Source organism: Lygodium microphyllum, chromosome 4 (genome assembly GCF_053477565.2).
Source record: "Lygodium microphyllum isolate KBCC chromosome 4, Lygodium_microphyllum_v1.1.10, whole genome shotgun sequence".
Classification (NCBI taxonomy): Eukaryota; Viridiplantae; Streptophyta; class Polypodiopsida; order Schizaeales; family Lygodiaceae; genus Lygodium; species Lygodium microphyllum.
Window position 1 is genome coordinate 94065332 of NC_141138.1, and position 22007 is coordinate 94087338.

At 36.8% G+C, this 22007-nt stretch overlaps 1 protein-coding gene across 1 annotated transcript in view; it reads right to left on the reverse strand.

Annotated features, from left to right (window-relative positions):
• LOC148037338 (aspartic proteinase nepenthesin-2-like) overlaps nt 1-21692 on the reverse strand; it is a 49445-nt gene extending 27753 nt beyond the window's left edge. Inside the window, exon 1 of the mRNA XM_087677094.1 lies at nt 21115-21692. Coding sequence (XP_087533220.1) covers nt 21115-21692 — 578 coding nt within the window. The remainder of the gene's footprint in view (nt 1-21114) is intronic.
• Between the last annotated feature and the right edge of the window lie 315 nt (nt 21693-22007).

Genomic DNA, 22007 nt, shown 5'->3' on the forward strand with positions numbered 1-22007 from the left:
ACATGGCCAAATGTTTGGGTGGCTATTGGGGATGTATAGGATGTCCAAGACTTCCTCATTCATGACACATGCAATTATCATATTATATTGGGATAGCCATATATCACAATAGCGATAATGGAGGCTAAAGTGCTTGCTAATGGTTCAATAAAGATGGCAAAAGAGCAGTATAGTTTTTGACAGTGCATGTCAACCATGCATGAAATAGAGATACTATCATAGATTACCCAGTGTAGTCCCTCATGCATAAAATAGAGATACTCTCAAGAATTTAAGGGTTTTTAGAAGACATTACAATAATAGGAGGCTATCGTAGTGGTACTTAGAGGATTTTCTCACCTCTTGATGAAGGGAAAATATATTTGTCGATTTTCATGTATGGGGGCAACAAACAATTCAGAAAGATTCAGGAGGATTGAAGCCATGTGCAAGGCTGAAAGGATGTACATAGGAAAAACGAAAAAAGAGCATTTGAAATATGTTATTTTTACTGTAGATAAATGCATTTCAAGGCTATTTGATGGGTTGATATTTGTATATGCTATGGCTAAAATTACAAAAGCAATTAATGCAAAAAAGATGATTGAAAATTATGTCTTACATGTATGCAACTTGGATATGCTTAAAGTCATAAAAGAATTTTCTCAACAAGAATGTAAATTTCAGCAAGAATGGGCTAAAGCACTTATGAAGACAAAGTATAATACAATTTATAAAAAGGTTAAGCTAGTTGTTATGTCTTTACCCCCCTAACAGTGATGGGATATATGAGACAATGTCAAAATAGCCAAGTTGAGAAATCCAAGGGTTGTTGGGAATAAGTTTACTATAGAGATATTAAAAGAATTGAATGTTGGGTGTGGTGGGCTCCTCTTGCTAGAAGAAAGGGATTATCTAATGAATATGTTCTCAAAGAACAAGAAGGCTTTCACATTTCAGCTTGGTAAAATTTACCAAAGTGTCATGTCCTCAATGGTGATTTTTATAGTGCCACATGTTCCATGGAATTTAAGGCCGATTCTCATGGCTTGAGTTTATTTTCCTAAATTAATGGAGTTATTAAATGAGAAAACCAGGATGAAAATCGTGGAGCTATCCTTAGCTCCATATTCAAATCATTCGTTTACTGTGCCCAAGAAAAATGGTGCATTGCGATTCATTCAAGATATGCAGCTGGTCAATAAAGTGCCAATAAAGAATGTTGGTGTAGGGCCTATAGTAAATAAGTTTGCAAAGGCATTTATTGGAAGCACTATTCATTCATTGGGGGATTTATACTCAAGTTATGATAATTTCTAGTAGGTAGAGAAAAGTAGAGATAACATATCATGAAGACACCATTGGAATTATTTCAGATATGCATCCTTCCATAGGAGGTGAAAAACTCTGTAGCCCACATGATGAACGCTATGAATGAGGTTTTGAGAATTATATAACGTGGCTTACTATGTTGTTTCTAGATGATGTGTTATTTAAGGGTTGTTCCAATGTCCCCATTACTTAGTTTATTTTAATGTGTGTATACATTCCAAAGAAAATTGATTTATATTGCAAAAAAAAAACTAGCTCTAATTATCAAATTGACTCTCATTATGAAGATAATAATTATTATTAATGAGGTATTATATGTCAGGTCATGCAAGAAAGACTTGGGAGACCCTCCCAAGACTAGCTTATTAAAACTATGTTTGTAGTATAGAACAACAAAAAGGACTAGCCTAGTGGATAGTCACTTGGTAGTTAAGTGCACTTGGGTGACAACACTGTCGGGATGGGTGACCTCTCGGGAAGTTTTTCCTACAAGCTAGTGGGAGCTTCTCGCATGTAGCCAATGGCACCAATGAAGCCTTCGTAGCCCATTGCCAAGAATGACAAGGCCAAGATGCCAAGGTCTATGCCTTGGTCACCGCATTGGTCATAAGCCTTGGAGTGACAGCCGCCTAGCAACGTGCCACGCAGTGTTCACTCATATATTCATAAATTTTTATATTCGCACAAAAAATGGAGCTCCCTCTCTATTCTCATCAATGATATAATCAAAAATGCTAAAAGAAATCATTCTCTCTTTATCATCAATGATGTCATTAAAAAATGCTAAAAAAGCAAGTGTCATCTCTTCTACCCCCTACCAAACTATAAATTGAGGGCTTTGGGATGACCAGGAAGGAAAAGAAGAGTAATATTTGATGAGGATGAGATGCTGATCAAGAAGGAGGAGACTCTATTCCACGAGATGAAGAGACACCATTCCATTCAACCCAAGGAAGGGGATATGCTGAAGGTCTCTCATCCTCTTCTACTCTAATCCGAGAAGAGAAGACACTGAAGAAATTTATCCTATTCTATCAATCCGGTTAGAAGTCATACCTCTACTCTCGTCCCTATTTTTTCTATTAGAAAGAGAGAAGTATAGCTCTCCACGAGACAAGAAGAACCATCTGTGAGGCCTACATCATTGAATCCCGCAATAACCATCATCATAATCGAGAGTCTTACACCCTTGCCAACCGGCATTATTGCCGTGTTTTTCTTCTTCTACAAATCATATTTTTGTCATGGCCCCAAAGAAAAAGAATTCAAAAGTGAAAATCACAAATGACCCTATTGACGTGGAAGCAACAGTTGGAGTTATGAGCACGGGAGTCGCTAATAGAGTCATGGGTGCGGATAACAACCCTTTACCAATCACAATAGCACATGTTTTTCTAAAATTTCTATTCGAATTCAATAGAAATAAGATAAGTCTCCTTAGAAATATTGTGATATTAGAGTATTCACTTGGTAAATTATTAGAACATCTTATAGGCTAGAAACTATTAGGGGAACTATGAAAACCTAGAACTCAAGAGAAATCATGATGAATTTTAATGTTAACCCCATAGAGAAGAAGATCAGTGAATTCAAGATGAATTTACTAAGAATGAAACACTGAAGAAACTAGCCAAGGATATATTTTTAATCTAAAAGGTCGGATAGAAGATTTAAAAAAAAACGAGAAATAACTCTAAGTTAAAGAAACTGACTTAAGGCCAAGAAACTTGGTTACAAGAATAAACCTTAAACTAGGAAGTTAGAGACCCCAAAATCTAGATACCCTTAGTTAAATTCCAAGGGGAAGAGTTCATTATGTGAAATTCAAGTATCGATTACTACTAGATTAATCATCACTTGAAAGTTGCATGATTGATTGAAGTCATAATTGCTTGAAGACATCAATCTTGTTTGTGATTTTCTAGATTAGATCCTGATTGAATTAATTATTGGAACATATAAAAACTGAGAAGCTCTATACCTCCCCCAAGAATCGCTATTGAATCCCCATACCAAGAGGGGATGTTTTTACCACCGCAAAAGCATGGACCGGCTCTGATGGTGAGAGGTCTCCTAGCAGGGATCATATTAAGTAGGAGGTGGATAGGGTGCTAGGGGGCTCTGGCTAGTAAATCCTTTATGCACCTAGTAAAACTACTTAGTCCCCTATATGACCCTCCCCTGTATGGCCCAAGTTCTACTTGGGACACCTAAAAACACAAGCTATCGGTGGATTTGATCTTGGTGACATGCAAATGAATCGTATGAGGTAGCACGTGAAATTGTAATTTTTCTCCTGTAGTATGGGTGGGAGAACACACATTATGGAACATAATTAATAAATTTGTTTTATTTTGATTATATATTCGTGAGTAAATTATGCAAACGAACAACTTTGCATAAAAGGATTTCCGACGAATCGAGTCCTATGGCAGGATGGTCTCGGTTAGTCAAGAGGTTTCTCCCAAAACAAATGCTAGGAAGAAACTCTGGGAAGGGCCGATTCACTGACTTACCTAGGGTTTGGTCTCAGAACCCAAACTGTAAATTATCTTAGGGGAAAGATACAACAACTATGCCAAAGCACTGCGAGGGATTTTGTAAATCCTTAGTCTGCTACTATTGGAAAAAAGTGTTGTACTCCATGAACCAAGGGTAATGGCAGTCACTCCTTTCGAACAAGAAGCCTCTTGAAGGACACCTCTGAATGTGAGCTAGTTGTTGATAGGTGATTGTTAGGTCAATTAGAAACTTTCAGGTCGGGGTCCTCCATGGGTAACGGTAGGACGCTTCCCCTACGGGGTAGACCTAGGGTTAATTAGCCGGACAAAATCCCATAATTCTAGTTAGAGTATGGATGGCGATAGCTGGAAGGTAAAATCTGGGAAACTACTAAAACGTTATCCATCACGTAATAAAGGCGGGTACATTACAGTTGTGTAGTGGATGAAAAGAATGAGAATTTGGATGAAAATGGCTCTAGGTTGTTTATTTCCAAGTATATTGCTGATTGTGAGAAGATTTTGGCTCGGTTAGAGGAAGTGCATTCAAGTCTATTATTGGGTCAATATTTTATATTTGGTATTGAGGAGGTATTAATTGTAGATCACACATATACACCCTATGGCAAGAAGCCCTCTAATAAAGATTTATTGTATTAATAGGTTATAAAATACTTTATCTAGTATGTTAAAGGTTAGGAGGATTTTAGATGCATGCATTTTTTTTTCTCATATTGGTTTCTCACTTTGCATATGTGGTTGATAATCTCTATCAGCTACTATTGAATGAAAAGGCAAAAGTTCCATTAGAAAGAGAAGCACATTAAAGCTATGAAGAAATTGAAGAGGTTGTTATACTTTGCACCAACTTTGAGGAGGGAAAACTAATCAAAAGGAAGAACTTTTATCCTTACAGTTGACACAAGCCCGATTGACATTGAGTGGGAAATTGGATAGGATGATGAATAGAGGGTAATAGATATGCTGTCAGGATTAGTGCAAACTCAGTGCAAAGGTGTTGAAAGAGAGGAAAAGAATGCATCAAAAGTGAAGAGAGAGCTATGGTGGATTGTAATAACCCTTAGTAAAATTAAGAGTACTTTATTAGTGTACCTATGGTTATAGAAATTGATTGCTTACTATTGTTGGGAATGGTTTCTTATTGGGCAACTCTAGAGATTGCCATGCTATGATGGATTGCTTACATAAAGTAACATAATCCTTAGTTGTAACATATTGTAGGAAGTAGCAATCTAGTTGCTAATATGTTAGCAAGAGCACACTTTAAGAATGAAGAGGAGAATCAAAATACATATTTTACTACAAGAACTGGAGTGGTAGTTGCTATAATTGCAGGTACAACTGTCACAAATGTAGGAATAGCATTAAATACAACAAGTACAATAAGTAGATTAACTAGGAGTGTTTCTGTAACAATGAATTCAATTGCAAATAAAGTGTATGTAGCAAAATTGACAAAGGTTGGAAAATAGGAAGATAACATTATAGGTGTTATGTTTCAGTCATGGAGGTGTTTCTAAAGAACTTATGCAGGTGAATGGATGAAAATAGGATAGTATCTTTAGCACATTATCAAGAAAGATGAGTGGTCAGAAGAGGAGTGCAAAATAAAAAGAAAGTCATATGGATTCTTCTTGAAATATAGATATCTTTAAAGCATACAAATAAGAATAAAGGTGCTCCATTATAAGTCATCGATGATAAAGCTACTCAATTGCAACAAGTAATGAAGAAGCTCCTTGAGAATCAATGGGCTGGGCCATAGAGGGATTTGGGGCACATTTGAGAAGATCAAGGAAAGATATTTGTGGCAAGGGATGTACAAGAATATTACACACTTTGTGTTACCAAATGCACTCAATAGTGAAACATCAAGAAGGGTTGTAGCCAACGTCTCTTTTGTGTCATCATTACAAATGGGTGGCAAATTTGGTCACTATGCCTACAATACTCTAGTACATAAGATACCTCATGCTTGCATGTGAGGATTTGACAAATTGGATGGAGGGAAGAGCTCTAAGTACTCAGACTACACAAGTTGTATGTAGGTTTCTCTAGGAAGATGTCTTTTATTGCAATATGGATGTGTTGACAAGATTATTGTTGATAGAGGGGAACTGCATGCAATTGAGGCTCATGAGTTCTTCTCACAATTGGGGATAAAATTGGCATTAACTTTAGCTTACAATCCCAAAGGTAATGGAAAGAATGAACACTGACACTCGCTTATCATTAAGGCATTAAAAAAATTATGTATATGCAAGATAAAGGAGTGTCCATTGATGTTACTATATGCATTATAGGCTAATAGGATGACACATACTATGGTGACAAGTTTTATGCCTGCTGAGTTGATATATGGTTAGAAGCCTATTATGTTGATTGAGGAGGTGGCTACTATACATGGAGTATGTTTCCTTGGCAAGAAGGGTTGAGTGGAGAGGAATAGCTTGCTCTATGCATTAGGCAATTGGAGAGGAGACCACAAGATATTGAGGTAGTAGTTTCAAGGTTCTGGCAAGGAAGGGTTTAGAACAGCAAGAAGTATAAACTCAAGACAAGCATGATATAGGAGGTGATTGGGTGCTGATTTATGAGAGAAATTTAGAGAATTAGCATAGTGATATTCACAAGTAAGTAGTGGTCTACTCCATATGTAGTGGGACATGTACATGACAATGCTAACTATTGTCTCAGTGAGTTGGATGGGGCAGTATTAAGGATTTCCATTGCAATAAAGTGGATCAAACTCTTTAAGATATGGGATTCTAATGCATATGAGATACAGGAGCTAGAGACAATACTACTCATGATAGTGGAGAAGAGGAAGAGGAGGATGACATGGAGGTGGATGATGAGGGCTCTGAACCTACAAAAGATTGAGACTTGACACATGCCAGAGGATTTGTAGATTTGGAGGGGTTGGATGTCATGGGATTTTTTGTCTAAGTTTTAAAAGTAAATGAATCCGTACCTTTGTGGTTTTTGGAGTATGTGTGTATGCCTATTGGAGATGGGACTTATGAGCTTGTTGACTCAAAGAAGTAACTTATTTGTATATGTATTTCCTAGTGTTTATCTTGGATAGAAGGAGATAGGTGGTTTAAGTGTGGAGGAATAGAGTTTACATGTGTCATGGTATAGGGGAAGAAGGGGAGACCTATGGGACTTGGTGGGGAGTCTTAGAAAGAGACTTTGTGGGAAAATTTTGATGAGAAGCTATAGATGTGTGTTGAAGAGCTGATGAGTGCAAATATAGGGATTTGTATTAAGCACATGCAAAAAGGAGATAAAGGGGAAGCTAAGGGAGATATGACTCAAGCTTGAGGCAAAGAAGATTGAGACCAATCTCCTATAGACATACATGCATGCATGCATAGAGGGCTAAGAAGGGATATTGGGACTAATTTGAGAAGAGCCTTTGTTGTCCAAAATAGAGAACTATAGAAATAGTGATCTTTCTTCATCTATCTTATTAGAGTTCATGAATCTTTGGGACTAAAGGCATTCTCTAACACACCCCCACTCATAGCCAGGGACTTGTGGCATAAAGAGATTGTCTTTTTGGATATTCTAGGGCTAGAGAGGACATAGAATATAGGATATATAGCAACATATATACTACTATAATAAAAAATTCACCACATAACTTGTATGTGGATATTGCAATGAAGTCTTTCGCTTGTCTATAGAAAACGGAGGCTTGATGTATATGAAAATCTTTCTTTGGATGATCTCGGACAGCAAAGAAGTGAGTTTATTTTATGTTTATGGGCTGAAATTGATAGGATATAATAGGGCCTCAATAGGGCACAATATGGTAAAGTAGGGCAAAATGCTAACCATGGTGTTGGAGAGCTTCAAACTTGAGTTTGGAGCCAACATTTGGTGGAATGCTTCTCTTTATCACTAAGGAAAGTTTGAATACCATTAAAACTAAAGAGTAGAGTGTATTTGGAGTAGCGAAGAGGTTTTTTTTTGCTACTATAATAAACTTTCATAATAGGGCTGAAGAGGAATTTAGTAGCCCATACAGGGATTCAACAAGACATTATGCTTTCTACCACTTGGTATCATGTATGGATGGTAGATGCTAGCCCTTTCTGTATGGGTGCATGATTAAAATTTGAATTTGGAACCTATGTATAGCTATGAATTAATTTGTGTCAATGTATTAACTAAGCTCTTAACTCAAAATGTTTGGGCAATTGTCGTGTCAAGGTCTTAAACCATTGTACACGTCATTAATAAAAGGTCTTAAACCGTTGTATATGTCATTAAGGAGGGTCTTTGATTTGGCTTCATACTATGTGTTTAAATTCCAGAATTCCATAATCAATTATTCTTCTTAATCTTTTCTATCTTTACTCTTTACAACCCTTCTTACATACACCCTCATTATGGAATTCTACCGTAATCATCCTGCATAATGTCCAATCGTGAAACCCTCTTATAAGAGACCATCCATTCTAGAATTATCTTGTATAACTAGTGATACGAGTGAATATATCCTCACATGTATTAGTCAAATTCACAACACTTTCATCTTGTTTGACCATAGCTCCACGAAAGGTTAGATTTGGGTCTCCTAGATGAAAGTACAACCAAAGTTGTGAGATCTCTATCTTGCTCACGGGAGGAATTGGTGCTCATATTCACCAAGCATCCCTTGATTACCAAAGAGATCATTTCTAGTCAAATATCATTGGAAAAATCTCTTGCACGGTGCCTCATAATCTCTTTCAAACTAGTTGTGTATAAACAACACCAAAGGATCTTGTGGATCTTGGCCGGCTTACAAAATCGAAGTCCAATTCCTTGCAAAATTAGTCCACCTTATGTGCACAATGGGAAAGATTCGGTTGTTAGATAATGGCCAATGTCAAATAGTGTTATGCCATCAAGTCTAATGAACATGACCCATCCTACATCACTCTTACTTTATTAATGCCTTAAATTGAAATACATCATTATAGGAAAACATCACATTCCACCCATATTTGAATTGGATTCTTAGTGAGAAAGAACTTCACATTTCCAACAAAATAGGTTTAGCTAATTTGCTAATTGTCCTAACCTATACTATGCATGTTACGCACCCATGTAACCTAGATGATTATGTGGAATTTGAATATAAACCTCACTTTTACAATTCGTTATTATTGCTAGAAGTAGCTAAGTATATTACCATGTATGTAAATAAGTGAACATGTATATCTTAATTAAAAACCACACCCCTTAAAATTTAGATTTACAAGTCACACTTCATAGTCCTAGGAAATATTCCATTCATTTAGGTAGGGGGAGGGACATCTAGGACTCAAAATCAAAAAACTGAAATTCACTCTTTAAACAAAAAGAATATTCAAACTAGCATTCAAGAGGATACAAATTTTGTGTCAATTTTTTTTCAGTTGCTAAAATCCTCTCACCACCATGTGTTTTGTTTAGGTTCTTTAAAATAGGAGGAGAAGGAGAGAGAGTTGTAAAGGATAAAATTAGGAATCCCCTAGCTTCTATTCACACAAAGGAGCACTAGGAAAGATACAACCTAAAACTGAAAACTAGTTGGCATTGCCACTTGAGATACAATTGTATTCAAATCCTTACTGAAGTAGTAGTCAAATATCTAAAAGCAAAGGAGCTAGTGGAAAGATGCAGATTGCAATGATACATGGAAAAGGTTGAAGGTGAGGTGGACTACGACTTGTGTGAATAGGCACAATGGTGATCACAATGGAGGATGCTAATGGATAGCATAAGGTAGAAATATCACAATGATTGGATGTAGGACATAAAGTCTTAAACATACAATAGAAAGAAGAAAATATACCAAAAAGCAAGATGGATATCTATATTATGGTGGATATGAATAACGAGTGAATAAGTAGAAGGTGTTTGCTAATGATTGAGTGAGCATGAAAGGCATTCCAAACCTAATATGAAGATCCAAGAAAATTTGGTTCATGGACTCAACACCATATTAGAGAATTTGGGAATTTCCCAAGTCCCAAATTCAAATAAGTGATAAATATTTGACCACGTGGCTAAATATTGATCCATATTTGAAAATGGGATTTGGAAAGGTAGATTATATAGTATTTAGGGTAGACTCCACCTTTAAGTAAGACAACAAGATTTGACCATGTGGTCAAATAATAAAGGTCTTGGGGGTTTCCAAAATGCATGGAAATTTCCAACTTCCCTAATATAGTGTTACTCTTTTCTAGCACCAAATACAACTCTACAACGAGTAAAATCGAAGTGGGGATGCTAAAAAGCTTAGTAGAGTAAGAAAACTGGACAAGAAAAACTTTAATACCTTTACCAAGGAAACCATCCACACAATAGCCAAAATGATGAGTATAAGAATACAAGTATCTAAAGTATTTGGTCCCACACATGTAATAAGTAGGAGTATTTAAAAAAAACCCCCAAAAAAAAGCTACATTGATGAGATTTGGAGGAAGCTAGGTAAGAAAATTACAAAACGATGTAGAGAAGGCTACAAGAAGGCTAGTAAAAATGAGTGGAAGCTTAAAGATTAGTATTGATAGTGATTGTATTATAGAGGAAGCTAGGTAAGAAAATTACAAAACGATGTAGAGAAGGCTACAAGAAGGCTAGTAAAAATGAGTGGAAGCTTAAAGATTAGTAGAAGGCTAGCAAGAAAACATCAAGACAAGATTCCAGGCAAAGCTCAACTAGGTAAGAGAATGTGAACCAATCAATACACATAGTAACAAAAACCCCACCATCCCAAATGCAAAAATGGTAGCTAGAGGAGACAAGAAAAACAATTTAAGAGGCATGAAGTATTGGAATTGAAATGTTGTAATAACAATATGCAGCATAGCTATAGGAGCTAAGATAAGAAACCTTTGACAAAGGTTGGAGAAGGAAAATCATCGTCAAGATAGCATAATAAAGGAAAAGACTACGCCCAAAGAGGAGAAGGCTATGGAAAAAGCTAAGGAAGGAAGAGGAGGAGCTCAATAAAAAAGAAGTTGAAGACTTAGCCACCTAGCCATTAAGAGATCAATTGAGCAATCAACAAGGATTGAATAATTAGTGCTCATGGATCCTAGTCTAGGAATATTAATAGAAGCACTGATTAGAAAAAGAGCATTCTTGCATGCAAAAGAAACCTATCTACATCTACTAGTATCACATAATGCTAAGGCGCTACATGTGTAGATCCACCAATGCCAATCATGACCATCACGCCCTCCATCTTAGTGGCCACAACTAAACATAGCTCTAAAAGTAGATTGGAAGATAGGGTATGTGAACTACAAGCACAAATGTAGCTTTCTCACAATTAAGATAAAGAGGTCACTATCACATGGGCTAAAAGGCTAGTAATTACAAATGTAGAGTTAGAATAGAGAGCACTAAGGTGCTTAGGATTGAAGGATTCTTAACCTTTGTGATGACAAAAAAGACCAATTAGATGAGGAAAGAAAAGCTACTCTAATCACACTCAAGAGAGAAAAGTAGATCCATGTAACATACTGACAAAAAGCAATTAGAAAAGCTTTTAACTTGAAGGAATTGATAATATGTAAGGCTAGAGAAAGACACATGAAGAAGGTATGAAGAGCTGCAAAAACAATGCAAAGTGGTTACCATAATGACAAATGAGGGTGAAGCTTCCATTTTACATAACTTTTGAGGTAATCTTGGTCTCAAAACCCTAATTTAAGCATATAAGCTATGATTTTATTGGAGGTTGGTGTGTTAGAATCCTCTTGTCAATACATTTTCAGTTATACATTCCATGATACAATTATGAGGTACAATATACATAGCTATATGGGTTCCTTTTTTAATTAGGATAATGACTTGGCAGTTCTTAGCCTAGAAAAGAGTCCACATTTTTTGTAATGATACTAAAGGGTCCCTATATATAAACTTTCCACTCTTAGAATTTAGCTGAATTGCCCTTTGTATAAGAATCCATATAAAGGCATTCCCTATCTATATGTAGATTGTAATAGTTAAAAACATATCATGTGACTGCTCATGTGAGATGATCTACTCAAGAAAAGTTACCACCCCAAGGTTGAAAGTATCAAGGAACTATAAGCTAAAGTGAATTTAGCTCTCCAAAATAGTCAAGCAAAGAGAAAGAATCCAATTATGCTAAAGTGAAGCTAACTCTTCAAACATATCAAGAAAAAGAAAAGAAAGCAACTAACTAGCTTTAGAATGTGAGATGATCTACTTGAGAAACATTACCACCCCAAGGTTGAGAGTATCAAGGAACTATATACTAAAGTAAAGTTTGCTCTCCAAAATACTCAAGCAGCAACAAAGACAAAGAATATAACTACACTAAAGTGAAGCTAACTCTTCAAACATATCAAGTAAAGGAAAGGAAAGCAATTGACTAGCTTTAGAGTTTCTAGAAAGTGATTTGTCCTTATTGTGCTTTGTGAAGTCCAAGTCAAAGAAAAACAAGGATAAAGTGTGTATTTTCCCTATCTCAAAGATACTATAGACCTTCCATGTAAAGAAAAGGATCAACATGGGACTTTTCAAGTAAAGCAAAGGATCAATGAGGTAGCTTATAGGTCAAATCTAGCTGATCGATGGAAGATTTACAATACCTTTCACATGACTAGGCCTTTCCATGGTTTTGTATTAAAGGAGACTTAGTAAATTTAAATGATCAAATGCAGCTAGAAATGCAAAAACTTGATAAGATCTTGGTTCTTGAATAAATATTAGTAATTTAGGAAAGGAAAGTCAAGGGTAAAATTTCTCATTGTTGTTTATCAAAGTCTCAAAAGTATGTGCCACTTGATGGAAAATGGATGGAGGATGACTAAGGAGCTCACCTCACTTGTTGCAACTTTATCTTGACTATTTTTAGTTATAGTGGACTTGGACCATGGCTTAGTTAGTGTAATGTGTTACCTTCTAATATTATTAATAATGAGTTTGGTCCTGCACACCTATGACCCAAGCCAAGCTTTTCAAGGGAATAAGGAAAAAAAGGGACAAATATCATTAGCCTTAGTAGCTTAAATTAAACTATTATTTAGATAACTATAGTTGATGTTTAGTAGTCAAACATCCTTATCAAACAAGTCATCAATCACCTCATGTTCTCTACATGGAGCCACCATGTCAACAAAATGATCATGGATTGATCAAACTATATGCAAATCGATTTGGTGCTAAAGTATTGAACAAACAACATAGAAGGTATCCATAGGTAAAAAGAGAATTATGGGGAATTGTGACAGCCCTTAAATGTGATAAGGAGTATTTTATGGGTGCTCATGTATTCATTGAGATTGATTGTTTGCAAGTATTGGGTATGATTACTAGTTGTGCTACCCCGGACATTGCTATGCTCTGGTGGATTGCATACATCAAATCTTTGAACCCTGAATTTTTGCATATTGCAAGAAGAGATAACCTAGTGGCATACATGTTATCTCACGGACACTATGAGAATGAAGATGGGATGGTGGATGAAGAGGAAGATGATGATTTTCTTGTAATTTAAAGTGATGTTTTGATTGGTGAAACTGAATTGGCAGCTATTGTAACTATAGGTACAGCTCTCATAAATGCAAAGACAACATTAATTGTAGTAAATACAATAGTTGGTTTATCAAGTACAAGTGTTGTAAGAGTGAATTTAGCAATGCAAGGAGTTTCTACAACACTAAAAAAAGCTTGGAAAACAAAGAGAAAACACTTTAGATGTTATGTATCTTGTGTAGAAGTGTTTTTGGAAGACAAATATGTAGGAGAGCGGCTAAGAATTGGTCAATACCTCAACACATTAACAAAAAGAGACAAGTGGTTGGATGAGGAGTTTAAGAAGATCAAGAGGAAAGCCTATGGGTTTTTCTTTAAAAATGGGTACTTGTGGAAACATGCTAAGAAGAAAGAGGGTATGCCATTGCAAGTTCTTGGTAATAGAGCTTCACAAGTAAATATCATGCAATAATTTCATGAAAGCTTATAGGCTAGCCATAGAGGTGTTTGGGGTACTTTTGCAAAGATCAAAGAAAGATATTGGTGGGGTAGGGCATGTATAAGGATGTTGCTCACTTTGTGGAAACTTGTACGACATGTCAAATGTATTCATCTGTGAGAGATCCGGAGAGCCACATATCCCTTGTCTCTTCATTTTAAGTGGGTGATGGATTTAGTCATGATGCCTACAAGTCTTTGGCAAATGAGATGTCCCATACTTGCCCGTTAGGACTTGACTAATCAAGTGGAAGGGAGAGGTCTACATACTAAGACAACAAATGCAGTGTGTACTTTTGTCTTAGAAGAGATCTTTTGTTGGTATGGCTATGTAGGAAAAATTATACTAGATAGGGGTGAACTTCAGCTTATAACCCTGAAGGAAATGGAAAAAGTGAAAGAGGTCATCCACGTATTGTGAAGGCATTGGCAAAAGCATGTGGAAAGAAGGATATATGCCTGTTGAATTGATGTATGGTCAAAGACCTATCATGCCAATAAAAGAGATAATAGTCACATGGAGTGTGCTACCTTGGGAAGAGGAGATAACAATTGCATGGACTATGCTACCTTGGGAAGAGGAGTTGAATCGAGAGGAGTTGTTGGACTTATGTATTAGACAGTTAGAAAGTAAGTTAGAAGACATAGAGGCAGCACTTGCAGAGTTAAGGGCAGCAAGGATAGAAAACAAAAAATGGTTTGACAAAAAACATAGATTGAGACCAAGAATCGTACAAGATGGGGATTGGGTATTGATTTATGATAGCAGTTTAGACAACTAGAATAGTGCTGTGCGTAAAGTCTCCAAATGATTTGGACCCTATGTGTTAAGACAAATGTTTGATAATTCTACTTATGCATTGAATGAGCTAGATGGGATAGCCATAAAACTTTTGGTAGCAGGGAAAAAAATCAAATTATTCAAGAGACAGGAATCTACTACCTATGAGTTGCCAAAATTGAAAAAAAATAGGGGCCATGATACGAGGGCTAGCTAGGAATATATGGAAGATGAAGAAGCAAAGTATATGGTTGCTGAGGATGAGGAGGACTTAGAATCTGGTGACAACTAGAACTTTGGCACATGATGGAGGATGTGTAGGTTTAGAGGGGGTGGATTTCATGTCGCTACACAGACACAATATGAAAAAACCTGGAGTGCATCATCATCTGGCTTTCTTATGAATCTAGAGAGTCAATGTCATATTAGTCATTAGTGTTAGTGTCCATAGTATGGTTAGTTTCAAAATACAAGATTTTTTGATAATTTTAGCATATTTTTTATATTTTTAATATTATTTCTTGTAAGTATCCTAAAAAGGAGTAAAAAACTTCTACAATAGAGTGACATGCAAAAAGCAAGTAGCTTTTTAGCCAATTTTGGGAGATCTCATGCAAAAAGAAGAACTTGCAAATTCGCGCAGTGCGTGATCACAGTTTACAGGAAGCAAACAATACTTCGAATGGGGAGAATAAAAAGGAGTGATTTGGGAGAATTCTGAGTAGGTGTCCTGGGGTTTTACTCCCCTTTCGAAGCCAACAGAACCATCAGATTGCCGTATTAACAACAACGAAGAAGCTAGTGTTTGGTGCGCATTTTTTGTTTACTAGGAAGCTCCATGAGATATAATGCTTGGAGATTACTTCTAAGTAGTCTCAAATAAGGATTTTGCTGATCTTCTCAAGTTCTATCAATACATATTGTATTGATTCATTGAGCTTTGTCTTTATCTTGTGTACCTCTTGTTTATTCTTTTTCTTCTCTTCTATTTCCTATTCTCTACTTCCTTCTCTCTCTGATCCCCAATGGATATGACCTTTCGACTAAAACCACTCCGACATCATTGTCCTGAAAATAGCACAAATGGGAAATCCACTTGCATATGTACAGTAGCAAAAAAATTTCTTAAAAAAGTTTAGGTTGAATAATAGAATAATTTGAAAAGGTATCCCCTACACTAGAAACATGGGTTTTTTCAACAAATACATCCAAAGATAGCACATTTTGCACTATAGGTAGTGGTACATCATATATTTAAAAATCTCTTCATTAGAATCCAACTTAATAGCTAAATCATCTTGCTCAAAATCAATAAGAGAAATCCACTATAATATCCTCCTTGAGAAAACCATGATCTTCAAACTTGTCATCCATGAAAACATCACTATCTTGATTGCATAACTGATCTTCTTGATCACTTAACTTATCATCTTCATCAATGATTTCTTCTTGATTTCTCAGCTAATCCTCCTCCTTGCTTATTTTTTCTTGATTTCTTATTAATGGGTGATTACACTTGCTCGAAAACAACCAAAATAGTGAAAATACCTTGAATTTGTTGACGCAAGGTATATGATGCACCACTCCTCCATTGGCAAGCTCCTTTGTTGGATATGGGGCACTCAAAGATCCTTGGCTCTTATCCTCTCTTGATCCCTTTTCCTCAATCTTTGACAAGACTATAGGTGGAAGGCACAAATCATCATCATCATCATACTGACTTAAACTTGAATCCAAATCTAATCTAAAACATCTTAACTTCTCTTTAAGCTTTACGATCACTCTTTTTGATCTTTTGATGCATTTTAACTTTAGAAAGTCTTAACTTTTCCCCTTTATGATCCTCATGCCATTCATAAGCTTCTTCAAGAAGACTTTCAAAGGAATCTAACTTGTCCCAGGCTTTTTCTATCTTTGAACTTGACCCATGATTTGATGCTAAAATAAACTTTTTATAGATACCAAACAACTCCATATATAAATCAACTATGCAAAAGGACTTGCATATTTTCTTTGGCACAAGAATGATGCAAATATAAACAATTCTTTATATGATGCCTATCCTCAAAGCATATATCATACATTTTCTTATTCTTTTTAGCCATCAAGAAAAGTTAAAGCATGAGATTTCAACATTCAAACATGAATGTATAAATGTCTTGAAAGCTCTATGAATAAATGAATTGCTTAGAAGTCATCTAATGTAGGATTTGAACTTTTCATTGCAAGAACCTCCATGAATTTCTAAATGGCAAGAAACAACCTCAACTATTTGAATGCTTGAAACTACCTCAGACTATCTACACTATCTAAATGCTTGATACTACTTGGAACTACTAGCATTGCATGAATGCCTAAAACTTCCTAGAATTGCATACACTACCTAAATGCCTAAAAATGCTTGAATGCATATCTCAGGGATTCACTATATATACATACTCTATATCACATATATTCAAGGCCTATTTATGAATAGCCTTGTTTGTAAGTTTTTCTTGAATAAAACACAACCCTTTTTTATTCAATCTGTAAATAACTCCTTTACATGGAATCCTTCTGTATGTAAAAAATGTGTAAAAATTCTATTTTAAAAATCTATTGTATTAAAGCCACATGATATATGCATATATTCATGAGTGAAACCACCCCCCCCCCCCCCCCCCAAGTTACTTGTAATGCCCGAATGTCTATGTGCCTTGCAAAATCCTAAATATTTATCAACGTAAAATTCCTTGAATGCCTATAATGTAAAATGCTTGAATATAGGCATTTTAATGTGGGAACCTAATAACCCACATTGACAAAAACTGACAAAATGCTTGAAGATTCAAAAATGCCTTATATTCTTGAAACATCTTAAGGCATTTGTCATGTTGAAAACAACCATATCTATTGCACCTGCATGGAACAGGTCACCTTTCTCTCACCCAAAAATTAGAAAAACTTCCTTGATCACATGGTTATCCCGTGAGAAGCTTACAAGATTTCTAGGTGTAATTATGCAAGCAAGATCACCAAGTGTAATTGTGCAAGCATGATCAGTATAATTTTCTAATCTAACACACAACAAACATTGCATAGAGACATATTGCTAATAAAAAATGAATATATATCATAGTTAGGAAGTGAAACATGTAAATTTGAACCATCAATAACAAAGAATAGAAAAAAAAATAGCAATAAGATGATAGAATGTGATAAGAATGATCTTTGATTCTCTGCAGAATTCCACATAGTCAACCCCCACACACAACATTGCATTGTGCTCTCAAGAGATACATCTTGCAACTTACATGTCACATTAATATTAAAGACAACCTTACCTCTCCAATGCATAGACTAAGGCTAATAGTGTAGTCCATTTAGGCCTTAAGAGCAAGTCAAAGAACATAGTGAAGAATATGTTATGCAATTATTGCAGCAAAGGGAGTGTACTAAAGATGATTCTATGAAGGAAGTTTTGTTGGTTGTCGAAAAATGAAGTCTTCGATGCAAGGTATGGGGATAATGGTATGACAATTCATGATGCAAGGGTGCAATAGAGATAGTAGTCTGTTATGGTTCTTTTTCATCAATTTGCATATCACTTGGATATGGTTCTATCACAATCTATTTTAGTTCCATGTATGGCTATAGTGCCATATGTTCCATCTCAACTTATATGATTAGCAAACTATCTCTTATAACTTTTTTATTTTAGTGTATGCATATCGTCATAGTTTCCATCACTTCATCTTTTTGTACATTGACTTCTAGAGTCTATTATACAATTGCATCAAAGGGTCATGAGCATCCTAGAGAGGCTTTGATTATGATTTCTATGTGTGTCTTATCGTGGGGTGCAAGGTCTCTGGTAAGGCATAATAGTGTTCTTTGAGTTACTCTCCATTAAGTCATCATAGCTAGCTACATGTGGGTTTGAGACTTGAGGACTATCCTAGTCATCCATCAGGTTGTGCCCAGTGTTGATGCTCAAATCATACGCTTTAGAACCTCAGTATTTATGATTATGTATGGTTTATGTAAAGGAATCCTTTACTTCTAGCAATAGAAAGGTGCTTGTCCAAATGTAACTCAATGTGATTTCTCAACATTATAGAATATTCATGACAACACTTGTTTTGGGCTGTGCATGATGTGATCTAAAATTCTATGTCAATTTCTTGAAGATTTGTTTATATTTTCTATCACTTTCTAATTCAAGAATTGAGTGCATTGAAATGTAGATGTTCCTATGTATCCAAGCATGGATCCATTTTGTTGTTCTCGATTTAAGATGTCTAATAAGTTAGGCCATTAGACTCAAAATGCCAAAAATTCTAGTGCTACTTGTTTCAAAAATGCTGAAAATTCATAATGTTTTTGAAACTGTAAAGTGTCAACCTATACAACATCAAAAATTTGTTTTTACTTTACTTTGATAATATTTGTATTGATGCACTTCTAGCAGCTATTATATTGGTGGTTTCAACATTCCATGCATTTGTTTACAAAAGTCATTTGTCAATATGATTGTCGCTATCTGTCTATATGATGTAAGGGTTTTGTCACAAAAAAAACCCCTCTATTTGTGAGGAAAAGATTACAAGACTCATGGAGATTATATGCAATTTTCCATTTCTACGATTTGGAATGGTGAAGTCTTCCTAGAAATGGATGACCAAAAAGTTCACCATTCACAAGAAACTAGAAATGAAGGTGACAAAGTCATAGACTAGTAGTGGATTAATTTTATTGTAAGAAACTATTGGAAAGCCAAGCTATTATACGTAATTCAAAGCATTCTTCATCAATGTAAAACTAGGGGCAAAGTTTAGCATGAAGGCGAATCTTTAAAAATTTTCTAGGTGATGAGGCTAACTTTTCTTGTTTGAAAATATTAAACATGGTCCTTATGTACAAAAAAAATACATATGTTGGTCAAAATTTCACCCCAAAACACTCATAAGGCTTTTAAGCAACATTTTGCCCCAATCTTTAAACTCTTAGCCTTTAATTGAGTGAACATTCACCCACATATTTATATTTAAAACATCATAAGACTCTCTTGCTTTTTACCTTCCTTTCTAAATAAATGCCAAGTATGACTGCCAATAAGTATCACATTGGTTCATGAGTACTCTAGCTCTAGTTGCATGTGGATTTTAGTAGTAGATCAATTTACTCATTTGCCAAATCTCTCTCTCTCTCTCTCTCTCTCTCTCTCTCTCTCTCTCTCTCTCTCTCTCTCTCTCTCTCTCTCTCTCTCTCTCTCTCTCTCTCTCTCTCTCTCTCTCTCTCTCTCTCTCTCTCTCTCTCTCTCTCTCTCTCTCTCTCTCTCTCTCTCTCTCTCTCTCTCTCTCTCTCTCTCTCTCTCTCTCTCTCTACATGTGTGTGTGTATAGACACACACTCACTCACTCTCAAAATACCCATGTGCATAAATTAGTTTCCATGAATTCTCAATCAAGCTCAATCAAAATGATGGTAAGGGTATCCTTAAATGCATTAACAGTCAACACTGTCAAGCAAAGCAAATATGGATGTATTGATGATGATGAGGGATGTCACCATGGTGAACAATGTAGGGAGGTCATAGGTTGCAAAGACAAAAATCCTTACCTTCAATAGGAAGGCTATCATGTAATTAGAGCATCCTAGCTATCATCCTTATCATATTGAACCTTATCACCATTACAGGCAAATAAAATTGTTAGCACATTAAACACGATGCTGGCCATGTCATCAATTTCAATGCAATGCAGTACATCATCAATATGTTGATCCTCGCAAACTATTGGGGTACTTGTAGCCCCAACATTGCCAATTGGCACTCACAACTAGCACGTTAATAATGGGTGTGAAACAATACAACAATGACTCTATGTTTGACTAGAAAATTAAATATACATTCATAACAACTTGGTCAAGCTTTGTTGGGATGATTGTAAGCTACGTGGAGCTTTTGGATTACGAAAAGATTTCCTTTAAACTCAAATGCCTAAAGGGGGCATAATTGTTGTTTCCCATGAAGCATTCCATGGATTCTTCCTAGGCTTATGGTGACCAAGGTTATGCCTAAGTATCTATAGGATAGGATAAATTTATTAGTCTAGAAGAAGAGAGTTGCATCATAAAAAATCAGCAATACAACAAGAGCAGTACAAAATTGAAGATGTGGTAGACACATTAAAGTAGCAAATTGACAAGATTAATTGAAGGCTTCATATACACACAACCATTCCTTCTAATCAAGGTATTCGAACATTGTTTGCGCTCGAGCAATCTCTCAGCATATTGTATCCTAGTCCAAAAGAACACATAATGAGCCTTACCCAACATAATACATGGCCCTTTTCTCAGGTAGTATGTATTACACATAACAAAGTACCATATTTCTATGCAAAACCCCTAACACGTTACACAGTACTCGTGGACCTAGAGTCATGAATCTTTTCACATCCTATCAACATTTTGCAAACGACATATTTTGTTCATGCAACGTGAGGCGGGGGCAAAGACTCACGAGTCGTCAGCGCCGGTGCCGTAATTCGTCTGCTGGACGGTCTGACAGTAGGAGTCGTCAACGGTGAGGAACCTAAAGGTGGAGGAGCGGCGGCGGTCGAAGATGGGGCCTTGCTGGGGGTAGCAGTTGTGACAGGGCTTGCACTGGAACCACAGGAGGCCGCTTCCGGTGTCGAGGAGCAAGGTCACGGTCTGAGAGGGCGGCGTCCCGGCTGAGACTGTGACGTAGTATTCGGAGCGGCGGCCCCCCTTGCTCAGGAAGGAAGCCTCGCGCGCCCACGGCGTCCCGAGGCGCCTCCCCTTCTGCCCCCGCCTCGGCCTCTCCCACGCATTCCGAAGTATGCGCTCCGTCCGCGCCCGCGATATGCAGGCCTCGTCGCACGCCCTGCCGCGCCGCGCCGCTAGGGCCTTCATCCAGGGGCTGTGACTGTCGTACACATGCGACACCCCTAACCTTCCCAATATTCCTGCTGATCCTACCGTCACGTAATTTCCAGAGCCGTCCGCATCATTAACGGTCAATATCGCGCTTCTCGTCTGATCCAGCATCGACAACATCATCACTAACAGGAACGGCATTAATGAATACACAACCTGCATTATTCTCGGTACTTGATATGCAGCTTGCCCAGATGGATTGTATAGATTCTAGAATCTAGAGTCGAGCAGGCTCTAATTACTAGGTTCTGGCGCTCGATAGATAGATAGGCCTGGACGGGTCACAGAGGTGTGCCGCCTTAGGGAGTGTCGCCCCCGCCACACCAGGGACAGGTCACCGAGGCGTGCCGCCTTAGGGAGTGTCGCCCTAGCCACAACCCGGGACGGGTCACAGAGGCGTGCTCAGGCGTGCCGCCTTAGGGAGTTCTCGCGACAACCCGGAACGGGTCGAACGAT